The sequence below is a fragment of the Rhinolophus hipposideros genome, assembly GCF_964194185.1.
Source record: "Rhinolophus hipposideros genome assembly, chromosome: 10".
NCBI classification, from domain to species: domain Eukaryota; kingdom Metazoa; phylum Chordata; class Mammalia; order Chiroptera; family Rhinolophidae; genus Rhinolophus; species Rhinolophus hipposideros.
The window spans coordinates 47874007-47899761 of NC_138056.1; the positions used below are offsets into that span (position 1 = coordinate 47874007).

Here is a 25755-nt window from a genome sequence, read left to right on the forward strand (position 1 = left end):
TTTTTTTTTTTTAGTGTCCCCAGTAAAACTGGAGGGCACAGAGTGCTATGGCCTTTGTTTTTATTTCTTTGCATTTTCTACAGTAGCATAGTTAAATAAATGTTTTTATAAGTTTTGATTTAATAGACATGTGGCACATAACATTAATTTAAAATGAGATCCTGAAGCTTTTCCTGACCATTCAGTCTGCACTGACTGATCTTTCCATTTTCTGTCCTTCTGTAGCACCTATCATTTATGTGAGGGATTGACAAACGTTCCCTGTAAAGGGCCAGATAGTATTTTATGTATTGCTGGCCATGCAGTTTCTGTAGCAACTAATCAGCATTGTAGTTGAAAGCAGCCATAGACGATATGTAAATGAATGTGATTGTGTTTCAACAACACTTTTTTTGTGGACACTGAAATTTGAATTTCATGTAATTTTCTTGTCTTTGAATATTACTGTCTTTGTTTCCCCCCAACCTTTTAAAAATGTAAAGACCATTCTGATTTTCTGAGCCATACGAAAACAGGCGGTGGCTGGATTTGCCCATAGACCATAGTTTGCCAACTCCATATCAGTACTATTAGTTCTGTATTTGACTGTCTTGTAGTAGAAAGAATATAGTAAATCAACAAACTAGGATTCCCTTCCTGGCTTTACTACATACTACTTAACTGGTACAAGCTTGACTTTATTTTCTTAAAATGTGGGTAATAGTAGCCTCAAAGAGTTGTTTTTGAGGAGAAAGAGATGTGTGTGTGTGTATTAGGTTGGTACAAAAGTAATTGTGGTTTAAAAGGTTAAAAATTGAAAAAAACCACATTACTTTTGCACCAGCCTAATATATATGTGGTGTGTGTGTATGTGTGTGTGTGTGTACACACGGTGCCAAAAAAGTATACACATTTTAAGAAAATAAAACTATTAAAATTGTAATACTCAATATATATACCAATAACAAAAGATGAATACAAATCACGTTTGACTTCTGCAATCACAAGAGGTGTGCCAAGTGGTTACCATCAGCATTCAGACACCTCTGATGACGGCCAACTACTGCTTGAGCAACGTTGACCAAAGTATCTACTTGTATACATTTTTTTTGGCACCCCTGGTACATACACACACACACACACACACACACACACACACACATATTATTATATATATATTCATTATTTAAATTGTAAAGCTATATAATGGGAACTTATTTACTATATTTCATAAATTTTAAGATACATTTCATATTTAAAATAATAGTGTCTTAACAATTGTTGTTGGGCAGGTCAGAACTCTAACTTGTTTCTCATTGCCAATGCATAAGTGAACACCAACATCGAAACTTGCAAAGTAGGTGTTGGCAGCTTGGAAGAAAATTCTGGAGACAAAAGTAGAGCACTTTTCACCACGAAGAACTGAATGGTTGTGAGGAGGGGTGACCGAGAGTCAAAAGTGAGGTAACTCTCTACATAATGGTAGAAGTTGGCCTATGAGCTGGTGTTCAGTTTCAAGAAACACTCTATTACCAATGTTCAGGGGAGGCACGGAGGACTGTATTAGTCAGTGATTCATAGTATGGAGAAATTGGCTAGGAACTCCTTAAGTGTTTTATTGTGCTCTCATTTGCCTTTTTACACATACCCATAAGTGATATGAATCAACATAAGTACAAAAGAGCTCTTTCAAAAATGAAAAATGATTCTGAGTGATAAAGTGTGTCATAAATTGACAGCTCTTTTTTTTAGTGGTACATAAAATTACGGTTCATCTTAACGATGGTGCCTCGTAGATATCGTGTTTCATCTGTTCTGGTTACAACTAGATTGTCATCTACTTGTTCAGTCTTCGCTGATGTAATTGTAAACTTGTTTTATGTTTTATTTGCTTGCCCCACAGTGGCTAGCACACAGGCTCTCAATAAGTGCTTGATGAATTAATGAATCATACTCAGATACAGTGCACATGTGACATTTTTTCCAACAGTTTAGAATTGCCCACCCTGGATTTAGCAGGGAAGTAAATGGGAGGGAAGAGCCATTGACTTCTTGAGTACAGAAGTGAGACTTTAAAACTGATTATTGGCAACATGCAAAATGAAGTTGTGCCCTGTTTATACCCTTCTATAATTCCATATTTATATCCCTCTATCTTTATTAAGAAAGCATAGCTCGGGTTGTAAGGGTTATATTTACATAATGCTTATAAAATGCCTAGCACAGACACGTGCATGTCTGGTTTGTTTCATTGAATCCTTCTCATCCCTTTAATTAAACCAACTTTTCCTTAAGCATAAGAACCATGGTTCAAGATACATTAAAATCACTTCAAAATCACCTTTCTGTGTTAACTGCCTGAACTTCATTATTATTATTAGCTGACTTTCATCACAAACAGCATTTTAGCATATTATGGCTAAGTAGGCTTGGGCGTGGAGCTACCCAAAAAAAAATCTACCAGTATTTCATAATACCGTTAATCAGGGGAAATGTGCTTCAGTTTCCCCAACAACTTTACAAACCTTTGTACTAAAAACCCATATTTAAGTTGGAAAATCTTTATACTAACATTTTTTCACTGAATAGTGGGAAATCGTACTCTTTTATTGGTAATTAGAGGATTTATACTTTTGCCTCTTCCCTATTTAGGTCATTGTTTAATGAGGACAGTACTTCAAATTTTTATAGCATTTGATTTAACAAAATCTCCAGATACAATTTTTATGAATCTTTCTAAGACTTGATTTTATCTCCATAAGTGCCTCAAATAAAATTGGATGTCCCATCGATGAGCTCTCATGGTATGCTAGCCTTGTTTCTGTTGTAGCTGTAGTATCAGTGACTGTTTACTTACCTATTCCCCATCCAGGCATGAATTCTTTGAGGTCAAGTACTAAGTTTTATTCATTGATGGGAATTTCTAGCCTGCTGGTTGCCTTAATACCCAGGAAGTATATATATAGTACCCAGGCAGTATACCCTGCCATATGGGGCATACTCAAATGTCTCTTTAATTGAATTGGAATTAAATTAGCTGCTTATATAAGCAAGTTGTGACTAGAAAGAGGCTCTAAAATAATTACTTTAAAGGTATTTGCTGTTTGCTTATGAAATACGTCTTTTATTCCAGATCATCATGTCATTCATGTGAGTCTGGGGAGGGGGTTATATTGCTGTGGGTTCTGAAATATACTTCATGAGAGTCTTCTGTATGGACTTTATTGACTTTTAATCTCTGACCCCAAACTGCTTGCTTTCTTCCTGTTATGTTACTGTGTAAGCAGAAGAGTAGCTTACATAAGCTCTGATCATTGAGTCCGGCCACACATATTGATTATGAGAGTGAACAGCTACAGTTAGCTCTTGCAAAACATGAAAAAGCCTTGTATTCTGCCTGCTTTCTTGCTGATGTCTCTGGTTGTGTTTTGAGGTCTGCTCACTAGTAAAGTTGTCATTATATTTTTTCTCTTTACTGTCAGAGTTTTGGAAAAAGAAGTTATTAGTTATGTTGTTCTTAGGTTGGGTGGGTGATGGAAATAAAATTTAGAAAATGTTCTGTCTTAAGTAAAGCAGAATTCTTTATTATGAAAGGTATAAAATTACAGTTCCTCCTGTGCTGCAGCAGTCTGTCTTCATCCATTTAAAGCAAGGTATATTTTTGTGTGATCTGACTCAGCAGGTTGGAAGTTCCCATGGTTAAGTATTTTATCTGATAGTGTTTTTTCGTTTTGTTTTTTGTTTTTTTTTTTTAAAGATTTTTATTGGGGAAGGGGAACAGGACTTTATTGGGGAACAGTGTGTACTTCCAGGACTTTTTTTCCAAGTCAAGTTGTTGTCCTTTCAATCTTAGTTGTGGAGGGTGCCATTCAGCTTCAAGTTGTCCTTTCAGTCTGAGTTGTGGAGGGCGCAGCTCAGCTCCAGGTCCAGTTGCCCTTATTAGTTGCAGGGGGCGCAGCCCACCATCCCTTGTGGGAGTCGAACTGGCAACCTTGTGTTTGAGAGCCCACTGGCCCATGTGGGAATCGAACCGGTAGCCTTTGGAGTTAGGAGCACAGAGCTCCAACCACCTGAGCCACCGGGCCGGCCCCCTGATAGTGTTTTTAAGTGAGATAAGTTTTCATTCATTAGCTGGAAATCACATCATATATTGAGCCATAGGTATCCCGTCTAATGCAGGAGATTATGTGAAATGTTACTATTTACATTTTTGGATTCCGTGATGCCCAAGTAACAACATTCTCACCAATGGCCAACACAGAAAACTAATAGGAATAGGATCTAGGATTTTCAAGGACATGGTAAATCAGTATTTAGTAAGTTAGAACTTTAAAAGGACCTCCTCTGTTCTCTCTCTGTGAATGGCATCAGAGAAACTTGAGAATTGCCTTTTATTTTTCCTTCTCTTTCTACCCTCCTGCTCTTTCCCATCTTTATCATTACAGTTGTAAACCTTGACTTTCTTCTTAGTCTCTGGGGTACTCATACTTGCTACACGAGTCCGAGTCCTCGACCAATCATCCCCTCAGCAGGAACCAGTCCTCTTTCACCTCTTCCTGGGGCTCTCTGGGTACTTAGTGCTAGCTTTGGTGATTGCCAAAAATGGAGAATCTAGTGTTATTTTGAGGGTAGTTTGAAAACTGATAAAGAAGCGACCCTGAGAATGAGATTCTAGCCCAGGTACTTTCTGTGGTCTTTGATGAGTTATTTAAGTTTGACTTTAGTTTACAGGGATAATAGTAGCTACTACCCCGGAGACTTGTAGCGGAAATTAAATCAATTCACGTGTTTTATCTGCATTCTTTCTCCAAACCCAGTTAAGTTATAGTAATTTGCAAAAAGGAATAAAACCAAAGGACAAAGAAGATAAGGGAAGATAAAATACCAACAAGATTTAGGAAGATAGCAAGTTGAAGAATACTAACTAACAGAAGAGCAAACTGAAAACTGGCAGAAGGAGAATAAAAGTGTACGCTCATCCATATGACAACCCTGTACCGCTCAGGAATTGTAGCTGCTAGTAAGTACCTCTGAAAGGGGGTTATAAACCAGGAAGATTGGTTGAAAATCTGTATAAGGTACCAGTAGACTCCCAGATCATCTCCTTTCTCTCAGTGACTGGAGACAGGTTAACTGCTGGAGGAACTGAACCAGTGTGGCTCTGGATTCAGAGACAGTAGGCGTGTAAGGTAAAGGTAAAGCAACACGATGAAAACAGGGATTGAGGGAAGGTATACATCTGTCTTCTACGTACTTTCCATCTTTCTTTCCTCTTTTGAACATTTACAGCACATGCACTGTACTTCTTAGATTATTTAACTCTGTATATTGTGTTAGATATTTACGTATTTAATATTAGCTTCTTTAGAACAGTCATTGTCTCACTAATATATAAAGATTAATGTAAGGTCCTTGCTGTCTACTTCATGTCTAACGTTGGTTGCAAAATTACCTGAAGTTGTAGAGTGTATAAATAATTATGTGTTCAAATGAAGATGTTAGAAATATACCAGAAAAATCTCTGCGAGTAGTAGCAATCTTTGGAGGTACTGATTATTGGCTTTTTCACCAAATGGGAATTACTCGTATGTTGGTATAAGTCGGGTAGTCCCTGGAACTTTTTTTTTTTTTTTAAATGAAGGAAATTAGAAGTGGAGGGTATTCTAGGAACAATTTCTGTTTATAGGAAGTAATTTTTCTTTAACTCGTGCCGAGCCAATTTGGAAAGTTTCTGTGGCCTTGACAAAGTCAGTCATATTTAGACTCTGAAAAGGAAACCTCTGATAATATACCCTAAAGCCTTATTACTTTTCAGAAGCGTAAATGAGAGAGAGAGAGAGAGAGAGCAAAAAGGACTCTGAGAATGATTAATATAGCATTGGGGTAAAGAGCAGCTTTGAAGAGTAATGGAACTGGATTTGAATCCTGTTACTACCACTTAGTAGTTGTATAACCTTGGGCAAGTTACTTTATAGCTCTAAATCTGTTTTTTATCTCTGAAGTGGAGATAAAAATAACTCACAGTTTTGTGAGGATTAAAGGAATTAATGTAAATGACCTGTAAATTATTTGGAACAGTGAGTGATTCACTGTTGTGTACAGTAAATGTTAGTTAGGTACTATTACTATGATATCCTAGGTCCAGACATTACAACTCAATTCACATAACAGACTCTTAGAATTCATTATAACATGTTTGGCATGCCATGCTGTGGTTGTTATACTTGAAATTATTATACGCATAGGTAGGTTTGTGAGTGACTGATGAGTAAATAGGATTAAGAATGTGCTTTTAGTTTTCCAGTAGGAATTCAAGTACAACCAGCAAACAAAAAAATAGGTCGAGACTGAAGTTGTAGTTTACTTCCACAGAGGCAGTTTTTCTATCACAAGATAGGATTACTCATTTACAGAGCAACTACCAAATGCCAGATGTAGTAAATTGTTTTAAAATGTTGTTTTATTCAATCATTACAATCCAAGGCAAAAGGAGTTTAAATAATTTGAATTTGCCCAAGCCCATATTATTAGGAATTTGTAGGGAATTACAGGGAAATAGTAGGAGCTACGAGGAATCTTATTCCAAATCTACCTTCGTATTCCTAGCACCTCTCTCTCAACTTGGAGAGCTTTAAAAAATAGTCCCTAGTCCCTAGGCCACACCTCAGACCATTTAAATCAATTTCTAGAAGTAAGACCCAAGCATCAGTGTTTTTTAAAGTTCCCCAGGTGATTTTATTGTTATATGGATTGAGAACTACTGAGCTGTCTCAATGCTTACAAGAGAGTAGATATTCAATAAATGCTTGACTGTTGGAAGAATACGTACCGACTGCCCTGCTACTCCATTGTAATTCTTTCTAGTATTATAGTCAACCAAGGGTGCTTTTGTATTAAGTCTTTAAAGGGGGCTTTGTATTATGCTTTGTACATATTCTCCATTCAGCCCTGTGGCATACACAGGAAGATGTCTGGCAGGAGGTAATGTTTTGCTGCTCCTAGAATTCTGAATTTTCTCCATTACTGGGAAGAAGAGTAACTGTGGAAATACAGGAAGACTTAGGGTTTCTTTTTTGTGTCCCATCCAAGGTTGAAGACAGGTTGTAAATAGACATTTATTAGTTATTTTTGTTTTAAAATTATCTTACTTTTTTAATACATGGTTCAAAAGTCAAAAGATTAGAAAGGGATATACATTGAAAATTGTCCCTCTCATCTCCCAGGACACCATTCCAGAATACCATTAATGTTATATCAGTATTCTTCCAGAGACATTCTAAACATGTATAAGCAATTATATTTATACATATTTCCTTTTTTTACCCAAATGGTGGTGTGTACATCATTTGTGTATTTAACAGTGTATATTATCCATATATAAATAATTTTTTCAGTATATAAACGTTTCTTTCTTTTTACAACTAAATATTGGTTTTCTATGTAACACAATTTATTTTAATCATTGACCTTTTAATGCACATTTAGGTTTCCAATTTTTCTCTATTACAAATGATGCTACATTGATTGAATAGATGTATTTCACTTCATTTCACTTCTGTGTGACCATACATTTGGATAAATTTCTAGAAATTCAAGGTATGGATATTAGCAGTTTGCTTTCTATGTAGGTTGTATATTTATTGGTTAGGAAATGACAAGTGTAAAATAATGTGAGCAATTAAAGGTATGAAAAAAGAATAGTGACCAAAAATGATACCGTATTTCCCCGATAATAAGACTGGGTCTTATATTAATTTTTGTTCCAAAAGATGCATTAGGGCTTATTTTCACGGGATGTCTTATTTTTTCATGTACAATAATCTACATTTATTCATGTACAACAATCTACATTTATTCATTTATTCATGTACAAAAGTACATTTATTCAAATACAGTCATGTCATCTTCTTCTGGAACATTGTCATAACTCTCCAAACCCTGAATTCCAGCTTGAATGTCTCACGACTCCATTTCCTGTAGAACCACTGGCCCCAATCTCTCATGTCCAGCAATAGAGCTCTTCTTAAATGAGCACTTCTTGTCCGTGTAGCCTGCTCGGAGTGCACTGGCAACACAGCTGTCAGTGATTTTATCCCAGGAATTCTTCACCCAAGTCACGACCTCTTGCAGGCCAGGCTTCACAAAGTTTCCACAGTGATTTCTCTCCATTCTATTTTCAATGTAATCATTGATTTCCATGTGCAAATGGTCCTTGAATGGCTTTTTTATTGCAATATCAAGAGTCTGGAGATAGGCAGTCATTCCTGCGGGAATCATTATTTGATCTATTCTTCTCTCTGCAAGAAAGTTCTTCATGTCTTTAGCGCGGTGAGTGCTGGCTGAATCCCACACTAGGAGACCTCTTTGGCCACCTCGCAAAACAAGTGGCAACATTAAATCGACCCACTTCCTTATAACTGCTTGTGTGCACCAGGCTTTTTCAGTTTCAAGAACATAAATGCCTGAAACACGTTCAACCTTATCTTTCTTGCCCTTAGTGATGATTAGAGGTGGGGCTTTTTTTCTGTCCAGATGAATTGCCAAAATACAGGTAACATGTGCACTTCCGTAATCAATGGAAGGAATGTAGATTGACGAAGCACGCCTCTAATCAATTGTCATTTGAGATCCTTGGCCCATAAACACTGCAGTTTCATCCATAGCAATCATGTTGGAGAGTTGGTATTTAGAAAAGTAGATGCCATCAACAAAGGACTTGAATGCAAGTTCACATTTAATAACTTCAGTATCTTCCAGCTTGAACAGTGTTGTCAATCTTAGAGACAGTTCATATCGCTGAAGGAAGCCATCCATGCAGTGTTGTGATGCTTTGAATTCTTCTAGGGATATTTCTAACTGTGGTGCCAAAGCAAGGGCAGATGCTTGAATATCAGCGCTGCGCACAACCAGAGCCTTTGCTCTCCTGTCAGCAATTCATTCACAGATGATGTCTTCCAGCTCAGGAAATAATGGTTGCGGACCTGGTCCACACTTGGCGCTTCTTAGTATTTCCCTCATCCACCTGTTGACTGAGGTTATTGTACTCTGCTGGTTTCGGACCATTCAGAGATCCAACTTCTTCTCTTTGCGGAAAGCCGTAAGAGTCTTGCCCCAGGAGTCCTTCATGATTCCCTTCTTGTACTCGATGAAATAGCTCTTTTTGCACTCGTCTGTAGGGGCGGGGGGGGGCGGTCAAAATATTATTCACTTTAAATCTACCATTAAAGCAAGTGTTAATTGAAGACTTACGAGACAGGAGTGGCAACAAAAATGATGGCAGTTAGGAATGATGGTCCATACAAAAGCGACGAAAAATTACAGGCACCAAAATTCAGAAAACGTTTCTTTATATCACACGAGTGCATTAAGTACGTCCATTACAACACACGACATATTGAATTACAAAGATTCATATTGGGCACAACCACATCCGTTCGGTATCAAGTGCGCATGTTATTCGTGCGTTGTGTCAGTTCTCTGATTGGTCATTCGGCAATAAGTCTCGAGTTCATCTGTTTACATAGGCATTTACCTCTCCAAAGGCGCCCACTTGGGTATTTACAAATATTAATTATAATTTATCATTTAAGTATTAATGTCAATATTGTTTATTTATATTATATATTAATATTATTTTATAATTCAGTAAGTCCGTCGTGTGTTGCAAAGGATGTACTAAATGCATCCATCTGGCTGACATTCTTAACTGGGACTTATTTTGGGGGTAGGGCTTATGAGTATCCTGAAAAATCATGCTAGGGCTTATTTTCCAGTTAGGTCTTATTTTCGGGGAAATATGGTAGTAGCAGGAATGATATTAAAGTAGATTGAGAGGATAGAAATGAGCCTAAAGCCAAGAACAAGGAGAGAGAACTAGCAGGTTTTGTGGTGTATATATACATGGAATACGTTTGTGATTAAAATATGGTAATAAATTTCCTAAAATTCTAAATTTTTTCACTCTTAAATCTATATTTGAACTTTTAGAAACACATTTTTAATGTGATACTTTGTGTATGAAATCTCCTCATATTCCTAAGAGAAAATACCCTTGCTATTTTCATTTCAGATTTACATTTAGCGTTTGTTTGATCAAGATTTTATCTTTTTATGCATAACTTTTTACTTGAATTCTCTCTCTTTTTATTTCCTTAGCCCTGGAAGGAAGCGAGACTTTTCCCCTGTTTCTTGGAGTCAGTACTTTGAGTCCATGGAAGACGTAGAAGTAGAGAATGAAACTGGCAAGGATATATCCTTTGCAAAATGGATTATTCTTTTAATGTTCTTTAAGTCAGAGACTTGTGTAGTTGCTAAAATGTTTTAGTCTTGTTGTTCATTTCATTTTTATTTTCCACCTGTTTTTTGTACAGCATGGAATATTACCTGAAAGTCTATGCGAGTATCTTCCTTGGCTGTAATTGATGCATGGGGAAAGGATTAAGAATTAAATTTCGGAAACCGATATATCTCTTAAGGGCCCAGGGGAAAGTTTGATGAGTCAAGTTGAGTTGAACCGGTTTTTAGCTTTTAGAAAGCAGGGACTATGTCCTCATTAGCGCAAAGAGAATCTTTTTTTTCCCCATTGAAAAAATTGGTCATACTGGGTCCATGCTTCCAAAACGGAGGTTTGTGTCTCACAAGCTTCTATTTAAGTGTCTGTGAAGTTTGAAAGTCTGCAGCTTTGCATGTAGCTTGGTGCTGCCTGAATTGTCTAATCAGCGTATTATGACTAATCAAAAACATCAGTGGACAAAAGCTTAGATATGTTATCTTTAACTATTCATACACTTTTCGAGTTTACAAGAGTGGTTCAGCGGGTCCAGTCCTACTCCTTCTGCACGGAGGAGGCCATTCTGCCCTTTCTTGGGCTGTGTTCACAGTAAGTAACTCATTGGTAGTAGAAGTTGATGTTAGCACAATCATTGTTTACTTCTGGATGAATTTGACTAGCCTGACTCTTCCTTCTCATGTGGCTTGATGTAGGAAGGCTAGGGATGTGAGTCAATGTTGTATTTAAACTAGAGGGTCTTAGTTGGGGTGGGCTTCAGTGCATGAATTCTTCGAACAATTTATAAAATGTTTTATGTATATATTTCATTGGAATGAGGGGGATGGATTTGTGCCTTGTCAAATGTGAGGGTCTGCCTCTCAGTAATCTAAGTAATGGATGAGCAGACATTCTATTCAGGCGCTCTTTAGATAGGGATAATGTCTATCCCTTATTAGTCTCCCTAATAGAGTCTGTTGTAGAACTTTACACTTAGAGATGTCCCATAAATATTTGGAAAATGTTCTTTTCCTTTTTTCAAATAATGCTTTAAATGTTAATGGTATTTGCGAGTTACTAGGAAGTAAACAACATTTGGTTGATGATACCCTGTTCTAGAGTAGAGGATGTACGTCTGTGTGAATGCTGCCAGTTGTAGATCTTGCTAATATCCTTGACTCTGGTGAGATGGTCTTATGCAAGGAGAGATGCTACTAAGGAAGATATTAGCAGCATTCCTATCTCATTTGAAATTGTCATCTCTTATGTGTATCATGCAGATGTGCATTCTTCCTCTATGTACCACTAGGGAGTCTGAGGGACAGAAAATGAGAACAAGTGGGAATGCAGCACTAGATACCTAGAACCAGATGACTATGGAGTTAAGGGAGGCCCCAAATATATCATTTTATTCCTCGCAGTAGGATTACTGGGATTAAGTATAAAAGCACCTTCTCCTCTTTTCTATTAGACTATGAATTCCTTGAGAACAGGGATAATGTCCCTGTTTCCCAAATGTCTGGAACAGTTCTTGACACATAGGCACTTATTCAACTGTTAATGAATGATTAAATGATTTGGCCCCTGTCCTGTTTGCTACTTCCTTTCTCTTACTTTAGGCTATAGCTGCATGATTTGCTCTTAAGTGGCAGGTTCTTTCATGTCTCTAGACTTTTGTTGTCCAATAGAAATATAATGCAAGCTGTATGTGTAATTTTAAATTTCGTGGTAGGAACATTAAATAGGTAAAAAGAAACAGATAAAATTAACTTTAATATTCATTTTTCCATTGTACCCAAAATATTATCGTTTCAATAGGTAATCAATATAAAAATTACTGTTGAGATATTTCACATTATTTTTAATACTGTCTTTGAAATCCAATAATACTTACAGTGTATCTCAGTTTGGACACAGCCATAGTGTAAGTCCTTAGTAGCATAGATGTAGTTACTTGTATTCCTCAATTAGATTGTGAGCTTTTCTAGAGGCAAAGATCATGGCTTATTTATGCCTGGCACATATTGTATGCTCAAGTAATGAACAAATAATAGCAACATATTCCTAATGTAATAGCTGTGGTAGTAAATGTACTCCGGTTGTCCTGAACCAAAGTCAGAGTCAATCAGAAATGGCTCATGTGCCATGACTTGCCTGGCTCTGCTCTAAACTAATACAGTGGTACCTCCGTTTTCGAACATAATCCATTCCGGAAAGCCTTCGAGTTCAGAAACATTCGAAAACAGCTGACAGCTAGGCCTCAGGATCTTGCACTTAGCAGAAACCGCGTGACGTGTTTGACTTCGGAGGCGTGTTTGAAAACCGAAGCATTTGCTTCCGGGTTTATGGCGGTTTGTAAACGGCAATGTTCATCAACGGAGAATTTCGAAAACCCAGGTACTACTGTAAATATACTGTCATTGGCACTTAACATGTTGGAGACATGGAAGGAAAGAGATGTGTGACTGGGGAGAGGAAAGAGGCACCATCTTAACTGACATGTCATATTCACACAACTGGATTGAAACTTGCTAGGGACAGTAACTTCAGGCTCTGCCTCAAGAAATTTGGCAAAAAGTAGTGTATGGATAGGAAAAGCTTTATTCCAAGGATAGTACTTAATGGGTTAGAAGATTTTGTAAAATTTGATGAGAATTACATATGTAGGCCAGAGGTAGAACAGACTTTCCACGAAACAGCTATTGTTTTCTACACTAAGGGAAGGAACAATGGAGAAAGAGTCTGAAGATATGATTTCTAGCCCCAATTTGACCAGTATCCTTGAGGGAGCCACGTAAGCCTTTATGCTCCAAATACAGTCTCCTGACACTTTAAGGTTTCTTTGAAGATTATGTAAAATAATGGATGTGAAAACTGTTTGTAAGTTATAAAGCCTTCTACAAATATTACTATATAATAAGCTATCTGTTGACATGTATTGATATTAAATATTTCTATTTCATAGAGAGGAACAGTGAAATAACATGGAAAGTGCCTGGCGTAGAGGAGGTGATTGATAAGTAGCTGCTGACATTATTATACTCGTTATCATTGTAGAAGATATATCTAGTTCTTCTTTTACCAATATATATTCTACAGATTACAAATTTCATGAGTAATTAATGAAATAGGGATTTTGTGATTGAACGAGTTTGAGAAATATTACATATAATCTTCTCTAATCTTTCTCTTGGAAATTCACCCTACATATCAGTATATTATTGAAGCTTTTATGATGTTCTTCTAGAGAAATCTATTTAATTTAACTGTGTCTTCTAAATGTATTTGATCACTCAATTCCTTTTTTCTAAAACATCTATTAACATCCCACATTTTGCGAAACTTTTATAGATCACTATGTCCCAGTTGCTTGTCTGGTTTACTTGTGTAACCAAAGGAATTCCCTACCACTCAATTAATTTAATAGCTTGGGCTTTGGCTGGTTAAATTTACCTGCCCTTTTTTGTTGTTGTTATTCCTGAAAATGTACCAGCCCACTGAATGAGTTTATATATGACTATGCTTTGAAAACAAAAAGGGCTACATAAAAGTTAGTGCTCTAGCAATTGACTTGACTCCAGAGCTCATATTTCCTTAAGCACTGAAACATGTCTGGGGATCCAGAAGGCAAACAGCAGGAATAAGCTAAGCACCTTATAATCAGGAGAGGCAGAATTTCCCTCAGAACTTCACCCAGATTATAATTAGTAAAACAGAAGGCAGTAAAATAGAAGCAGAAAGATACTAGCATAGCAGGAGGACAAGTATATTGACAGCCAAAGGAAGAGATGAACAACTGTGATTGATACTTACGATGGTAGATCATGAGATCCTTCAAATCAGGGACTGCACCTCATATATCGAGCAGACAGGGCCTGGCAAGAAATTGATGCTCAGTTGTTATTCCTTGAATAAGTTAATGCCAACCTGAACAATTAAGAAAAGGTTAAATTTTGTTCATTGTATTCTGTTCAAGAAATTAGAAAAGTATGTAATTATCCTAAAGACTTTATCAAGTGACAGCCAGTCATTTACATATGGCTGATACATAAAGAATTGTATAACATGGATAAGAAAATCCCAAACTCCAGGAGACTCAAGGCCAAAGGACATGAAAAGACAGTTTATGGAGCACAGACATAAGAATGTGCATCCTCACTATTAATCAGATATGATTCATAGGAGGTATCATTTTTTTACATACAAAATGAATATTTTTCAAAACTAATCTTCAGTGTTAGCAAAGGTATAAGAGAATAAATAATTTCAAACGTTGGTGGCATTGTAAATAGAGCTCTTTTGAAAAGTAATTTAACACTATGATTAAATCATCAAACTATACCAATGACACAAACATTGTACTTCTAAGAATCTCTTTTAAGGAAAAATACCAAATACAGGAAAAGCTGTTTGTCTAAAGTTAACAATCCCTCCAACAATAAGTAAATGGTTAAATAAACTGGATGTACCTATAAGGGAGAATATTTTACAGCCTTTTTAAACAATTCTCCTGGACACTATGGAAAAAAGCCTTTTTTCGGTTTTTCTGCTTTCTACGTTTTATTTCAGTTGTATATTTTTTATTACTTTCCTAACTTAATGATTTTTTTTTCTTTAATGGAAACTATTTTCAAAGGAAAAAGTTTGTATTCATTTCAAAGGTTGTATTCAAAGATTCTGTTTCGTTCTGGATCCCACAAGTCAAAAGAATCGAGATTGGCAAACTGGAACTTGTTCAGAAAAGAGCAGCCAGGATTAGAGTACTTGAAAACATTCAAGTAACATTGAAGAAACTGAAAATGTTTGGCCTGAGAAAAAGGAAAACTTGGGAGACCCAGTACTTGCTTTCAACTGTGATATTAATTTTTTTAAAAATCAGCCACATCTTTTAAGCATTTACTATGTGCGCAGTACTGTGCTAAGTGCTTGCCTACATGATCCCTTTTAATCCTTTCTGTGTTTCTATGAGGTTAGGCGGATGAGAACATTACAATTTAGAGAAATAACACAGCCAGTCACAGCACCAAAACTCAAACTACCTCTGTCTACCTCTGCTCATGTTTCTCTGAAGACCAGTTCTACACTGCCTGAGAGTAGAGACTCAGGGCAGAAACCATAGAGACATATTTTTGACACACATAAGGCAGAACTTGTAATGAGTAAGACTTTCACAGCAGCCCAGGCCCTCCACAGAGGAGAGCAGAGCAGCATCTAGTTGTGTACCAGCACAGTGCATGCTCATTTTGGAGGATTTAAATGAGAGTATATCTTCGAAGTTCCTTCTTACCCATCTGTAAAATCCCTGGACCTGGGTAGAACACCTTTACATCTAAATGTTTTGTGGGTTTTGTGGGGGGACCGCAGAGATTCACCTGAAGAAGTCCTAGTAGTAACTGTCAAGAGAAGAAGGCATTTCTGTTTTGGCTTTAATAACAGGAAAAAAAATACATACATATGTATATTATATATATATATGTATATATATAAAATCATTTTTGTGAAACTATCAGAGTTATAACAGATGAAATGATGGTGTTTTAAAGGGTAAGCTTTAGATTTCTAGAAAATTAATTTTTTGGAAATCTTTATTCCTTGGTTATAGTCAATAAATTAGTTATTACTGTAGTTGTTGCTATAATAAGTTGATCATATACAGTGGATAATACAATATTTGGGACTTGTATAGGCCTCTCCATCAGTAAGTACTGGGTAGAACACACTGGCCTAATTACTGTGGGAGAATCCAGAACTAAGCAGAAATTGAAGTTTGGCTGAGAGAAGAGAGGAGTTCCCGGAGCTCATTAGCACATGCAGTCTCTGCAGGCTAGAGTTTTGCCAGCCTCCAGTTGTTTTCAGCTTTGGTACCTCTAAGGGGCCTGGGATCAAACACGTGTTAATTGATTGAAGCCAAGAATTGAATCTGAAGTGTCTGCTTATTCCCGCTTCTTCTTCCACTTAATTCAGTTCATGTTAGCAAATATTTGCTGAGTATATTCTATATTTCAGGTTTTGTGCTGGGTTACTAAAGATAGAAAAATGAGAGTTCACTCTAACAAGATCAGTCAATCAGCAAAAATACGTGTTAACCCCTACTTTGTACCAGCCATTATGCTAAGTGCTATGGATACAGTAGAGAATTAAGCATATGTTATCCTCGTGTTCATACGATGTTTTAAGTCTAATGAAGATAGGGAAAATGGAGATGGCACATGTACAAATAACACAGCAAAAATTATAAGAAGCTTTCATCTCAAGCAGACTGGGGTTTGAATCTCAAAGCAACTTAATCTGTCAAGCTTTAGTTTCTTAATCTTTAAAATGGGTTTAATACCACCTAGTTAATAGGGTGATTATGAGACTAAACAAAAGATGTGTGGTTCTTGATAAAGTACGTGACTCAAGCATTGTTTTAGATGAGCTTACAATATCTTTGTAAAGGTACAAAAGTAACAGGAGGATACATAAACTTATAAAAATGGGTCTACCTTACGATTAATGAGGAAAATATAAAGTAAAATTTAAAAATACCACTTTTCACTTATCCAGTTAGCTAAAATTACAAAATTTGAGGATATCATGTGTCTGTGAGGACATCTATTTCACCACACCTTCACCGATGCTTGATGTACCTCTCAGAACCTGTTTGGTCAGCTATAAAAATTGGGCTAATGTTTTCCCAGCCTACTTCTCAGGTAGATAATATGGTGAGATAACAAAGTGATACAAAAAAAATGTTATTACCACCCAGATTTTACTTCCATTCTTGTCTCTTATGCTTTAGTTCAGGGCTAGGCTGAACTTTGGCTGTAAGTTAGAATCACCTGGGGAACTCTAAAATGTATAGATACCCTGGAGCCTCTCCAGATCCCTTAAATCAGAATTTCTGGCGGGTTAGCGCCTGGGCATTAGTATTTACTGAAGCTTCTTATGTGATTCTGCTTTGCAGCCAAGGTTGCGAGCCACGTGGAACCAGACGGCTTGGATTTTAATCTTGGCTTTGCATTTATTAGCTGTTTGGCCTGGACAAGTTACTTAAGCTCACTGTAAAACGCCCTTACCTGTAGCGTGATGAAAATTAGGTCTGAATAAGAGATGTGAGAAAAAAGTTAGATACTTCATTTGAAGCACTTCAACTGGTGCTTGATACACAGTAAGATTTAATAAATATTAAGTGCTACTACTATTGTTGCTGTTATTGCTAACACAAATTCTATTGACAAAGTGAAAAAGTCTCGTTCTTAAATAGCTGCTTTTCACTCAACCCATTCTAGAAGTGGCAGAGTCATACTGTTTAAGACAAGATCTGGAGTGGCAAGCATAGACATGCTCTGACACTTTTTTTATTATCTCTAAAACATGCTGCTCTCTGAATTTACTGTGCTCATTTATTGTTTTCAGTCTTCCTGTGCCACATAGAATGTAAACATCATGAGAGCAGGAGCATTGCCTGTCTTTTTCATATTGTAACCCCATCACTCAATTGGTGCCAGATTTTTAACAGATGTCGTTTAGAATGATTTGTTAAATAAATGAATGAAAAATCTGTTTTTAATGTCAGTGTTTTCTGAAAGGCACATTAGATAGTAAATTATTGCTTTCAGGTTAAAATTGGAATTGACATTGCTGCCTTCAAATTAGTATTTTGTTGCTATTATGTGGATTTGGTTTTACCTTTTTTTTTTAACATACAGCAATCAAGCAAATTTGATACTATGTTTGTCACTTAGTTTTATTTCCAAAATACAGATTTGTTTTTTGGCATTGAAGACTTTACTACCACCATAATGTATTAAATAATTCCTGTAAATTAGCTTTCCGAAACAAATAGCAGTGTATACTAGAATTTCAGTCCATTGTTCTTTTTAAAGGTATTCATTAATTATAGTAATAGAAGTAGAAACAGACTTGATTTTCTAGGTGATTTTTAAAGTGTGATTTCATTTACTAACAATGAACTATCTGGAAAAGAAATAAGGAAAATGATCCCATTTACAATAGCATCAGAAAAATAAAATACTTAGAAATAAATTTAACCCAGGAGGTAAAAGATCTATACACTGAAAATTACAATACATTGATGAAAGAAATTGAAGAAGACACAAGTAAATGGAAAGGTGTCCCATGTTCATAGATCAGATGAGTTAATGTTGCTAAAATGTCCAGACTATCCAACGCCATCTCCAGATTCAGTGCAATCCTTATCAAAATTCCAATGACATTGTTCACAGAAATAGAAAAAAGAAAATCCTAAAATTTGTGTGGGACAACAAAAGACCCCAAATACCCAGAGCAATCCTGAGAAAGAGAAACAAAACTAAAGGCATTACAATTCCTAATTTTAAGTTTTATTACAAAGTTATAGTAATCAAAACAATATGGTACTGGCATAAAAACAGACACAGGCCAATGTAACAGAATTGAGACCTTGTGACTAAACCTATGAGTATACAATCAACTAATATTTGACAAGGGAGCCAAGAAGACTCAATAGGGAAAGGATAGTCTCTCCAATAAATGGTGTTGGGAAAACTGGATAACCACATTCAGAAAAATGAAATTGAACCCCTATCTTACACCACTCACCAAGATTAACTTGAAATGTTAGAGAATTAAATGTAAGACCTGAATCTGTAAAACTACAGGAAGGAAATGGAGGAGTAGCCCCTTAACATTGGTCTTGACAATGATTTTTTGGATATGACACCAAAAGTGCAAGCAACAAAAGCAAAAATAAACAAGTGGGACTACATCAAACTAAAAAGCTTCCACACAGCAAAACAAAACAGCAAAATGAAAATGCAACCTACAGAATGGGAGAAAATATTTGCAAACCATCTATCTGATAAAGGATTAATATCCAAAACATACAAGGAACTCATACAATGCAATAGCAAAAAAAAGAAGAGCAAAAGACTGGAATAGACATTTTTCCAAAGAAGACATACAAATGGCCAACTGTTGCAAGAAAAGATGCTTGACATCCCTAATCGTCAGGAAAATGCAGATCAAAACCACATGAGAGATCGCCTCACAACTGTTAGAATGGCTATTATCAAGAAGACAAGAGACAAGTGCTGGCGAGGCTGTAGAAATAAAAGGGAACCCTTGTGCACTGTTGGTGGGAATGTAAATTGGTACAGCCACTGTGGAAAACAGCATGCAGCTTCCTCAACAAGTTCAAAATAGAACTACCATGTGATCAGCAATCCCACTTCTGGATATATATCTGAAAGAAATAGAAATACTAACTCAAAGAGATATCTGTACCCCATGTTCATAACACTGTTATTCACAATAGCCAAGACATGGAAATAACCTGAGCAGCCATCAGTGGATGAATGAATAAAGAAAATGTGACACACACACGCACACACACATGTATTAGTCATAAAAATGAAGATAATCCTGCCTTCTGCAACAACATGGAGGACTTTGAGGATATTATGCTAGGTAAAAGAAGTCAGAGAAAGACAAATGCTATATGTTCTCGCTTATATGCAGAATCCAAAAAAGTTGAATTCATAGAAACAGAGATTGGAATGGTGGTAGTGAAGGGTTGGGAGGTGGGGGAAATGGGAAAATGCTGGTCAAAGGGTACAAACTCCCGTCTATAAGATGAATAACTTCTGGGGATCTAATATATAGCATGGTGACTATAATGAATTATATTGTCTTATATACTTGAAAGTTAAGAGAGTAATTTTAAATGTTTTCACCACACAAATAACACAAAATGGTAGTTATGTGAGGGATGGAGGTGTTCACCAACCTCAGTGTAGTAATCATTTTGCAGTATACATGTAATCAAGTCATCACGTTGTATACCTTAAACTTACATGTATGTCGATATATCTCAGTAGAGCTGGAGGAGGAGGGTGGAGATCATAGAAAATACCCAAACAGATGGCAAAGGACTATATTTGGATGGCAGGTCAAAGGTTTTTTTTTTTCTCTTATTAACTTTCTCTCTCTACATATACATACATACATATATATATATATATATATATTTTTTTTTTTTTTTAACTTTTATTTAGTTTTAAGTGTGTTTTTCCAGGACCCATCAGCTCCAAGTCATATGTTTCAATCTAGTTGTGGAGGGCGCAGCTCACAGTGGCTCATGTGGGGATTGAACCGGCAACCTTGTTAAGAGCACCGCGCTCTAACCAACTGAGCTAACCGGCTGCCCCCACTTTCTATATTTTCAACATTTTTATAATGATAATATATTCAAGATGATGTATTTAATCACTTAAAAATAAAGGGGAAAATGTGATTTAGGAAATTGGATTTGTGTTACACATTGACTATTACATTGGTAACTTACCTTGATTCTGGTTCTGTGTTTACTACTAACTTGTTATATAACCCTGAACAAATAATTTTCTTTCTCTTGGACTTAGTTTCTTTATTCATAAAATGTGAGGGTTAAGCTAGACAGGTCTCCTGTTTTATTCTCTTTTTTTTAATTTATTGGGGTGACAATTGTTAGTGAAATTACATAGATTTCAGGTGTACAATTCTGTATTACATCATCTATAAATCCCATTGTGTGTTCACCACCCAGAGTCAGTTCTCCTTCCATCACCATATATTTGATCACCCTTATCCTCATCTCCCTCCCCCATCCCTCTTACCCTCTGGTAACCACTAAACCTGTTTTATTCTTAAAAGTTAAATGTTGATGACATTTACTAACATTAGTTGTGATGTATTATTGTCAAAGAATATAGTTCATTCGAGAAAGAAGATCCCCAATTATTTCAGGTTTGTTTAAACCTCTAAAATTGTACCTCCCCATGATATTATGATTTCTTTTTCAGTGTATTTTTATTTAACTCAAATACAAGCTTGTGTGTACTCCTGTATCTTTCTTAAGTGAATCTTTGGTAGATTTCATGATTTGTACTGCTTTCAGAGTTATTTCATGATTTGAATGTTACTACATTTGTGTTATGTCCTGAGCCAACATATTAACTGACTCATGGTCCTTACTTAGGCAATTTTCCTGCCAGAGTATAGAAAAGATAACCAAGGAATATGGATGAAAATCATCGTTAATCGAACACAGAAGGTCATTGCTTAGAGGTGCTCACTCTGTGTTTCATGAAAAGCTAGGAAGAGTTAAAGTTTAAAGAGGGATTTAGGTGGAGAAAGCCATATTTTGAAGATGGGATAGAACCAGAATCTGTACCAAAAAAGCACAGAATCATCATTTTTAAATTTTTGCTTAAAAGTGGAAAGTCTTTTGATTGTCTTGAGATCCTTGAATTCTGATAGCAATTCATTCAACAAAGTTATTGGTAATGGAGAAAGATTTGCTAACCCAGATGTGTCTTATGACTTTTCCTTTTCCTCCTAGGCAGCGATCATTAGTAGGGTTCAGTGTAGGATTGTGGCTTTGGATCTGCGAAGTCATGGTGAGTAAAGTTCTTAATTAGTTCTGACTTAACGACGTATTTGCCAAGCTCTTTGCATAGCGTTAAATATTACACATTTTAGTGTGGCTGTACAATAACCTAGTCTGTTCCATTTAGATGTCTTGAGGGAAGTCGTAGCTTACAGTTTTTATAAATATTTTATAAATACACTATATATATGTATATATATGTATATATATATATATATATATATATATATATATTTTGTAGCTTAGCTAAGAAAATGTCCTTTAATGTAACTAAATTCTGATGCTGGTGGTATTTATGTAAATAAATCTTTGTTAGGCTACTGTAATTATTGTTCTTAGGGTACTCAGCTGTAAGGATGTGTCCATAACATAGAAAATCCTTGCTAAGCCCATCATATGCAATTATAAAGTCCCCATTTCATTGTCCAAAGGTGAGATTTTTGAAAGAGAATACTCTTGCTTTTGTAATTCCCATCCTTGGGAATTTTATTTTTAAAATACTTTCTTTTTAGGTGAAACAAAAGTCAGGAATTCTGAAGACCTGTCTGCAGAAACAATGGCAAAGTAAGTAATCTAATATTGTTTATACATCACTAGGCTTCCATTACTATAGTAGTATTCTTTATCACTCTCCTGGTGAGATTGTTGGACAATAATTAGTACATTCTGTTATTTTTGACTTCTATATCTGGTCTCCTTCCTGTTTAATCTTGAAAGAAACATTCATCATTCTTGGTATATTCAATGTGATGGTCATACATAAAGCACATGAAAATTCTTCGAGGCACAGTTCACTTTGTGTTGTCTTTTGAAAAGTTTTCTTTGTTGACATTGTTGAATAGCATCTGGATATCTATTGGGGACCCATGCTTGGAAAAGTAGTTGTATACAAGAGGCCCTGTGAGATGTTCTTAAGGCATCTTGCCCGCATTCTTTGTCCAACTTCATAGTAAGACAGAAACAGGGTATTAAAAAATTAGTAATTATACCCTGGGCCTCAAAGTAAAAGATGAATGTAGCGTATTCAGTAGCTCTCAAACCTGGCCACTCTTTAAAATTGCCTGAGAAGTGATTAAAATACAGATGATTTGGCCCTACCCCATATTTACTGAATTAGTGCTTCTACCAGTGAGATCTGGGCGTTTATATTTTAATAAAGCTCTATAAAGGAATCTGATACAGCCAGTCCATGACTGGTGTTTGGGAACTACTATTCTATATTGTAAGCAGGATTCTTCTCACTACCCTGCTTTAATACATGCTCTCTCGTGTACTTAATACATGTCTTCTCAAGTGTTTGACCAACTTTAGCCAAAAATATCTTTCTCATCCCTTCTTACTTTAGTAGCTTTAATCCAAGAGTAAACTGTTTTTCCTTTAGAACCCAAACTCATGTGGCCATAATTTTATTGTTATAGTAGGTGCTATTTGTGTCCTCTCTATCTGCCAGGCATTAAGTGTAAAATAGACATTAAGAATAAAGAATTTATTTGTTATTTCTTTTAATTTATTTATATTATTAACTCTGTAGTGTAAATATTATCATTTTGTTTTTTTACCATTGAGGAAACGAGCTCAGATAGGTTGACTAACTTACGTGAGGTCACACAATTAATAGACCAGAATTGTGATCATTCAGCTGTAGTGCTTGGGAGGGGGGGAGACAGAGAGAAGGAATATGAATGACTAATGTATGAATACCATTCCACTCAGTCAACATATGCCTGAGAAACCATGGAAAGGGAGCCAAGAATCTGTTCCCTCAATTGTTCCTAATGCCTTTGTAATGTGAGCACAGTAAAGCCTGAAATAATCGAGCATGTTGATGATACCTATAGAAAGATTTATGAATGACTTTTAAGAATTTAAAGGGTTTCTTGACTGTTGACAAAAAAGTGAAATACATCATTTAAGTGGCTAGGCAACCAGACAAAGGGTGATGATGGCTTGGCTGACATTCTAGAGGAAATGAAAGAATTGAGGGCCTTAAAAAAACATTGTCTAATAATGTATCAGTCTGGGACAAACAGGAGAGAGAAACCACGCAGTAATTTGAACAGAGAAAGTTTAATATAAAGATTTATTAACTATAACATGAGATTGGAGTAATGAAGAATTGGCTAGTAAGAAGTAAAGAGAACTCTAAAGAATATAGAGTTAATTAACTTGATTGTGGGAATCATTTCACAATTTACACATCTGTCAAATTATCGCATTGTGCACTTAACTATATTACAATTTTTATCAATTATTCCTCAGTAAAGCTGGGAAAAAATTCAAACAGAAAGAAAAAAAGAATATAGGAATAGCACATGTAAGAAGCAGCCACTGCCCTCTCAGGCTGAGGTAGAACACAAAAGGGTAGAGTTTCCGACCTAGACCTTGTTGGAGAGCACGACTGTGGCTTACTGAACATAGACAGAGAAGTCACTTTGATGCCATGTTGGTAGAACTTGCCATGAATCTGCCCTCTCAGGTACAGGGGAAGCGCTTCACAGGGAGGTATCTTACAGAGGCACTGCAACAAAAATACCGGGTGGTTCCAGAGAGCTGCTGCACACGGTGCCTGTCGTTAATAAGAATCTGTGTACTTCAACTTGTAAGAGGTTAAATCTTACGTTAAGTGTTCTTACGACACACACCCACGCACAAACACGCACACACACAAAGGAAATTTTTGGAGGCGATGGATGTGATCGAGGTAATCCTCGATCATGATGTTAACACAAGTGTATATATCCAAACTTACCCAATCATAGACAATTAATTGTGTACCATTTTTTGTATACCAATTATAGCTCAGTAAAGCTAGGAAAGAAAAACACTGGGGATGGGAGGATGGAGTGTTGACAAAGTCGGGCAGGGGGCAAGATGTGTGTGGTGCAGGTACTGGGAGCTAAAGAAGTACAAGGAGCTTGTGGAGTCAACATGGGTCAGGAATAAAATCCTCTCTTTCTGCCATGTCTCTCCCTTGTCCTCTACTGATATAGTTTAACATCATACCAGCTGGTAAAGGAAAAATACTGAAAGGCCTCAGATCCAATTTTGCAGAACATGTAATGACGGGTGAGGTGGAGCTGAGAGACAATAAGTTGATAACTGACACAAAATGGTTAAAAAGAAAATAAATGGTTAAAACCATCTACACCAGATGAAGATGATTGTCAAGAATCGGAAGAGTCAACAAATAGTATTCTTGCTGAAATAGTCGAAGCAATAAAACATTTATATGAATTCATTGAATTAATATGAATTCAATCACTCTGAAACAAAAATCTCCAAATGGGCTATTAGTGGGGTTTTCAAATAGCACTGACAGCACGATTTTTGCCGTAAATATCAACTTCAGAATCTGCACATTACATAAGATGCAGTGCCACTGAAAGTAGACGAGCCAAGATTTGAGCCCAGGTTATTCTGCTGTTCCTTTTTCTGTTAAGTCTGTGATATGCTATACTGCTTCTCGGGAAATGAGCCTAGTGTTAATAAGTAGGACAAAATCCCCTTAAAAAGCAACTACCAAAGTTGTGGTACATCCATTTATAGACTAGACTTGTAAATCCCTGCTGCTTCATCTTTATTTGATTTCTCTAGAATTTCAGGACATGTCTCAAGACAGTAATCCTCATGACTGAATACTTTGATTAACTTTAATAAGAATACATTTCTCCAGAGGATAGATGATCAAGTGATTGATCATAACCAACTGTTACCTGGATGAAATATACCTTTCCTAAGCTGAGACATGATATTAAGTTGGTTTGTTTCAGACCCTATCCACCTTCATGCATGAAGCAGATACTATAGAACTCCTCCAACTTAGTATTTTAAGGAGACCTGGATTTAGATACTCTTCTGTAGCATCCTTTTATTTTATTCATTATATTTGTTACTAACCCAAAATTTTACCCTTAAATTTAACTCCAAAGGAATATTAAACTATTATTTGTTTTCACTTATAAAATTGGGTGGCCTCCTTATCTCCCATTCAGATTATCTGCACATGCTGCAGCTACCCTGTTCACATCTGTAATTGTTATATGAGGTTTTTAAGATTAATTCCTGCAAAAATAATAGCATTCACTATTCTGAATACTTA

General features: G+C 36.1%; 1 protein-coding gene across 1 annotated transcript in view; it reads left to right on the plus strand.

Moving 5' to 3' along the window:
- The window catches only part of PPME1 (protein phosphatase methylesterase 1), a 57700-nt gene that overhangs the window by 9416 nt on the left and 22529 nt on the right, over positions 1-25755 (plus strand). Inside the window, exons 2-5 of the mRNA XM_081061854.1 lie at positions 10135-10228; positions 10766-10858; positions 21609-21666; positions 22169-22220. Of these exons, the coding sequence (XP_080917980.1) occupies positions 10135-10228; positions 10766-10858; positions 21609-21666; positions 22169-22220 (297 nt within the window). The remainder of the gene's footprint in view (positions 1-10134; positions 10229-10765; positions 10859-21608; positions 21667-22168; positions 22221-25755) is intronic.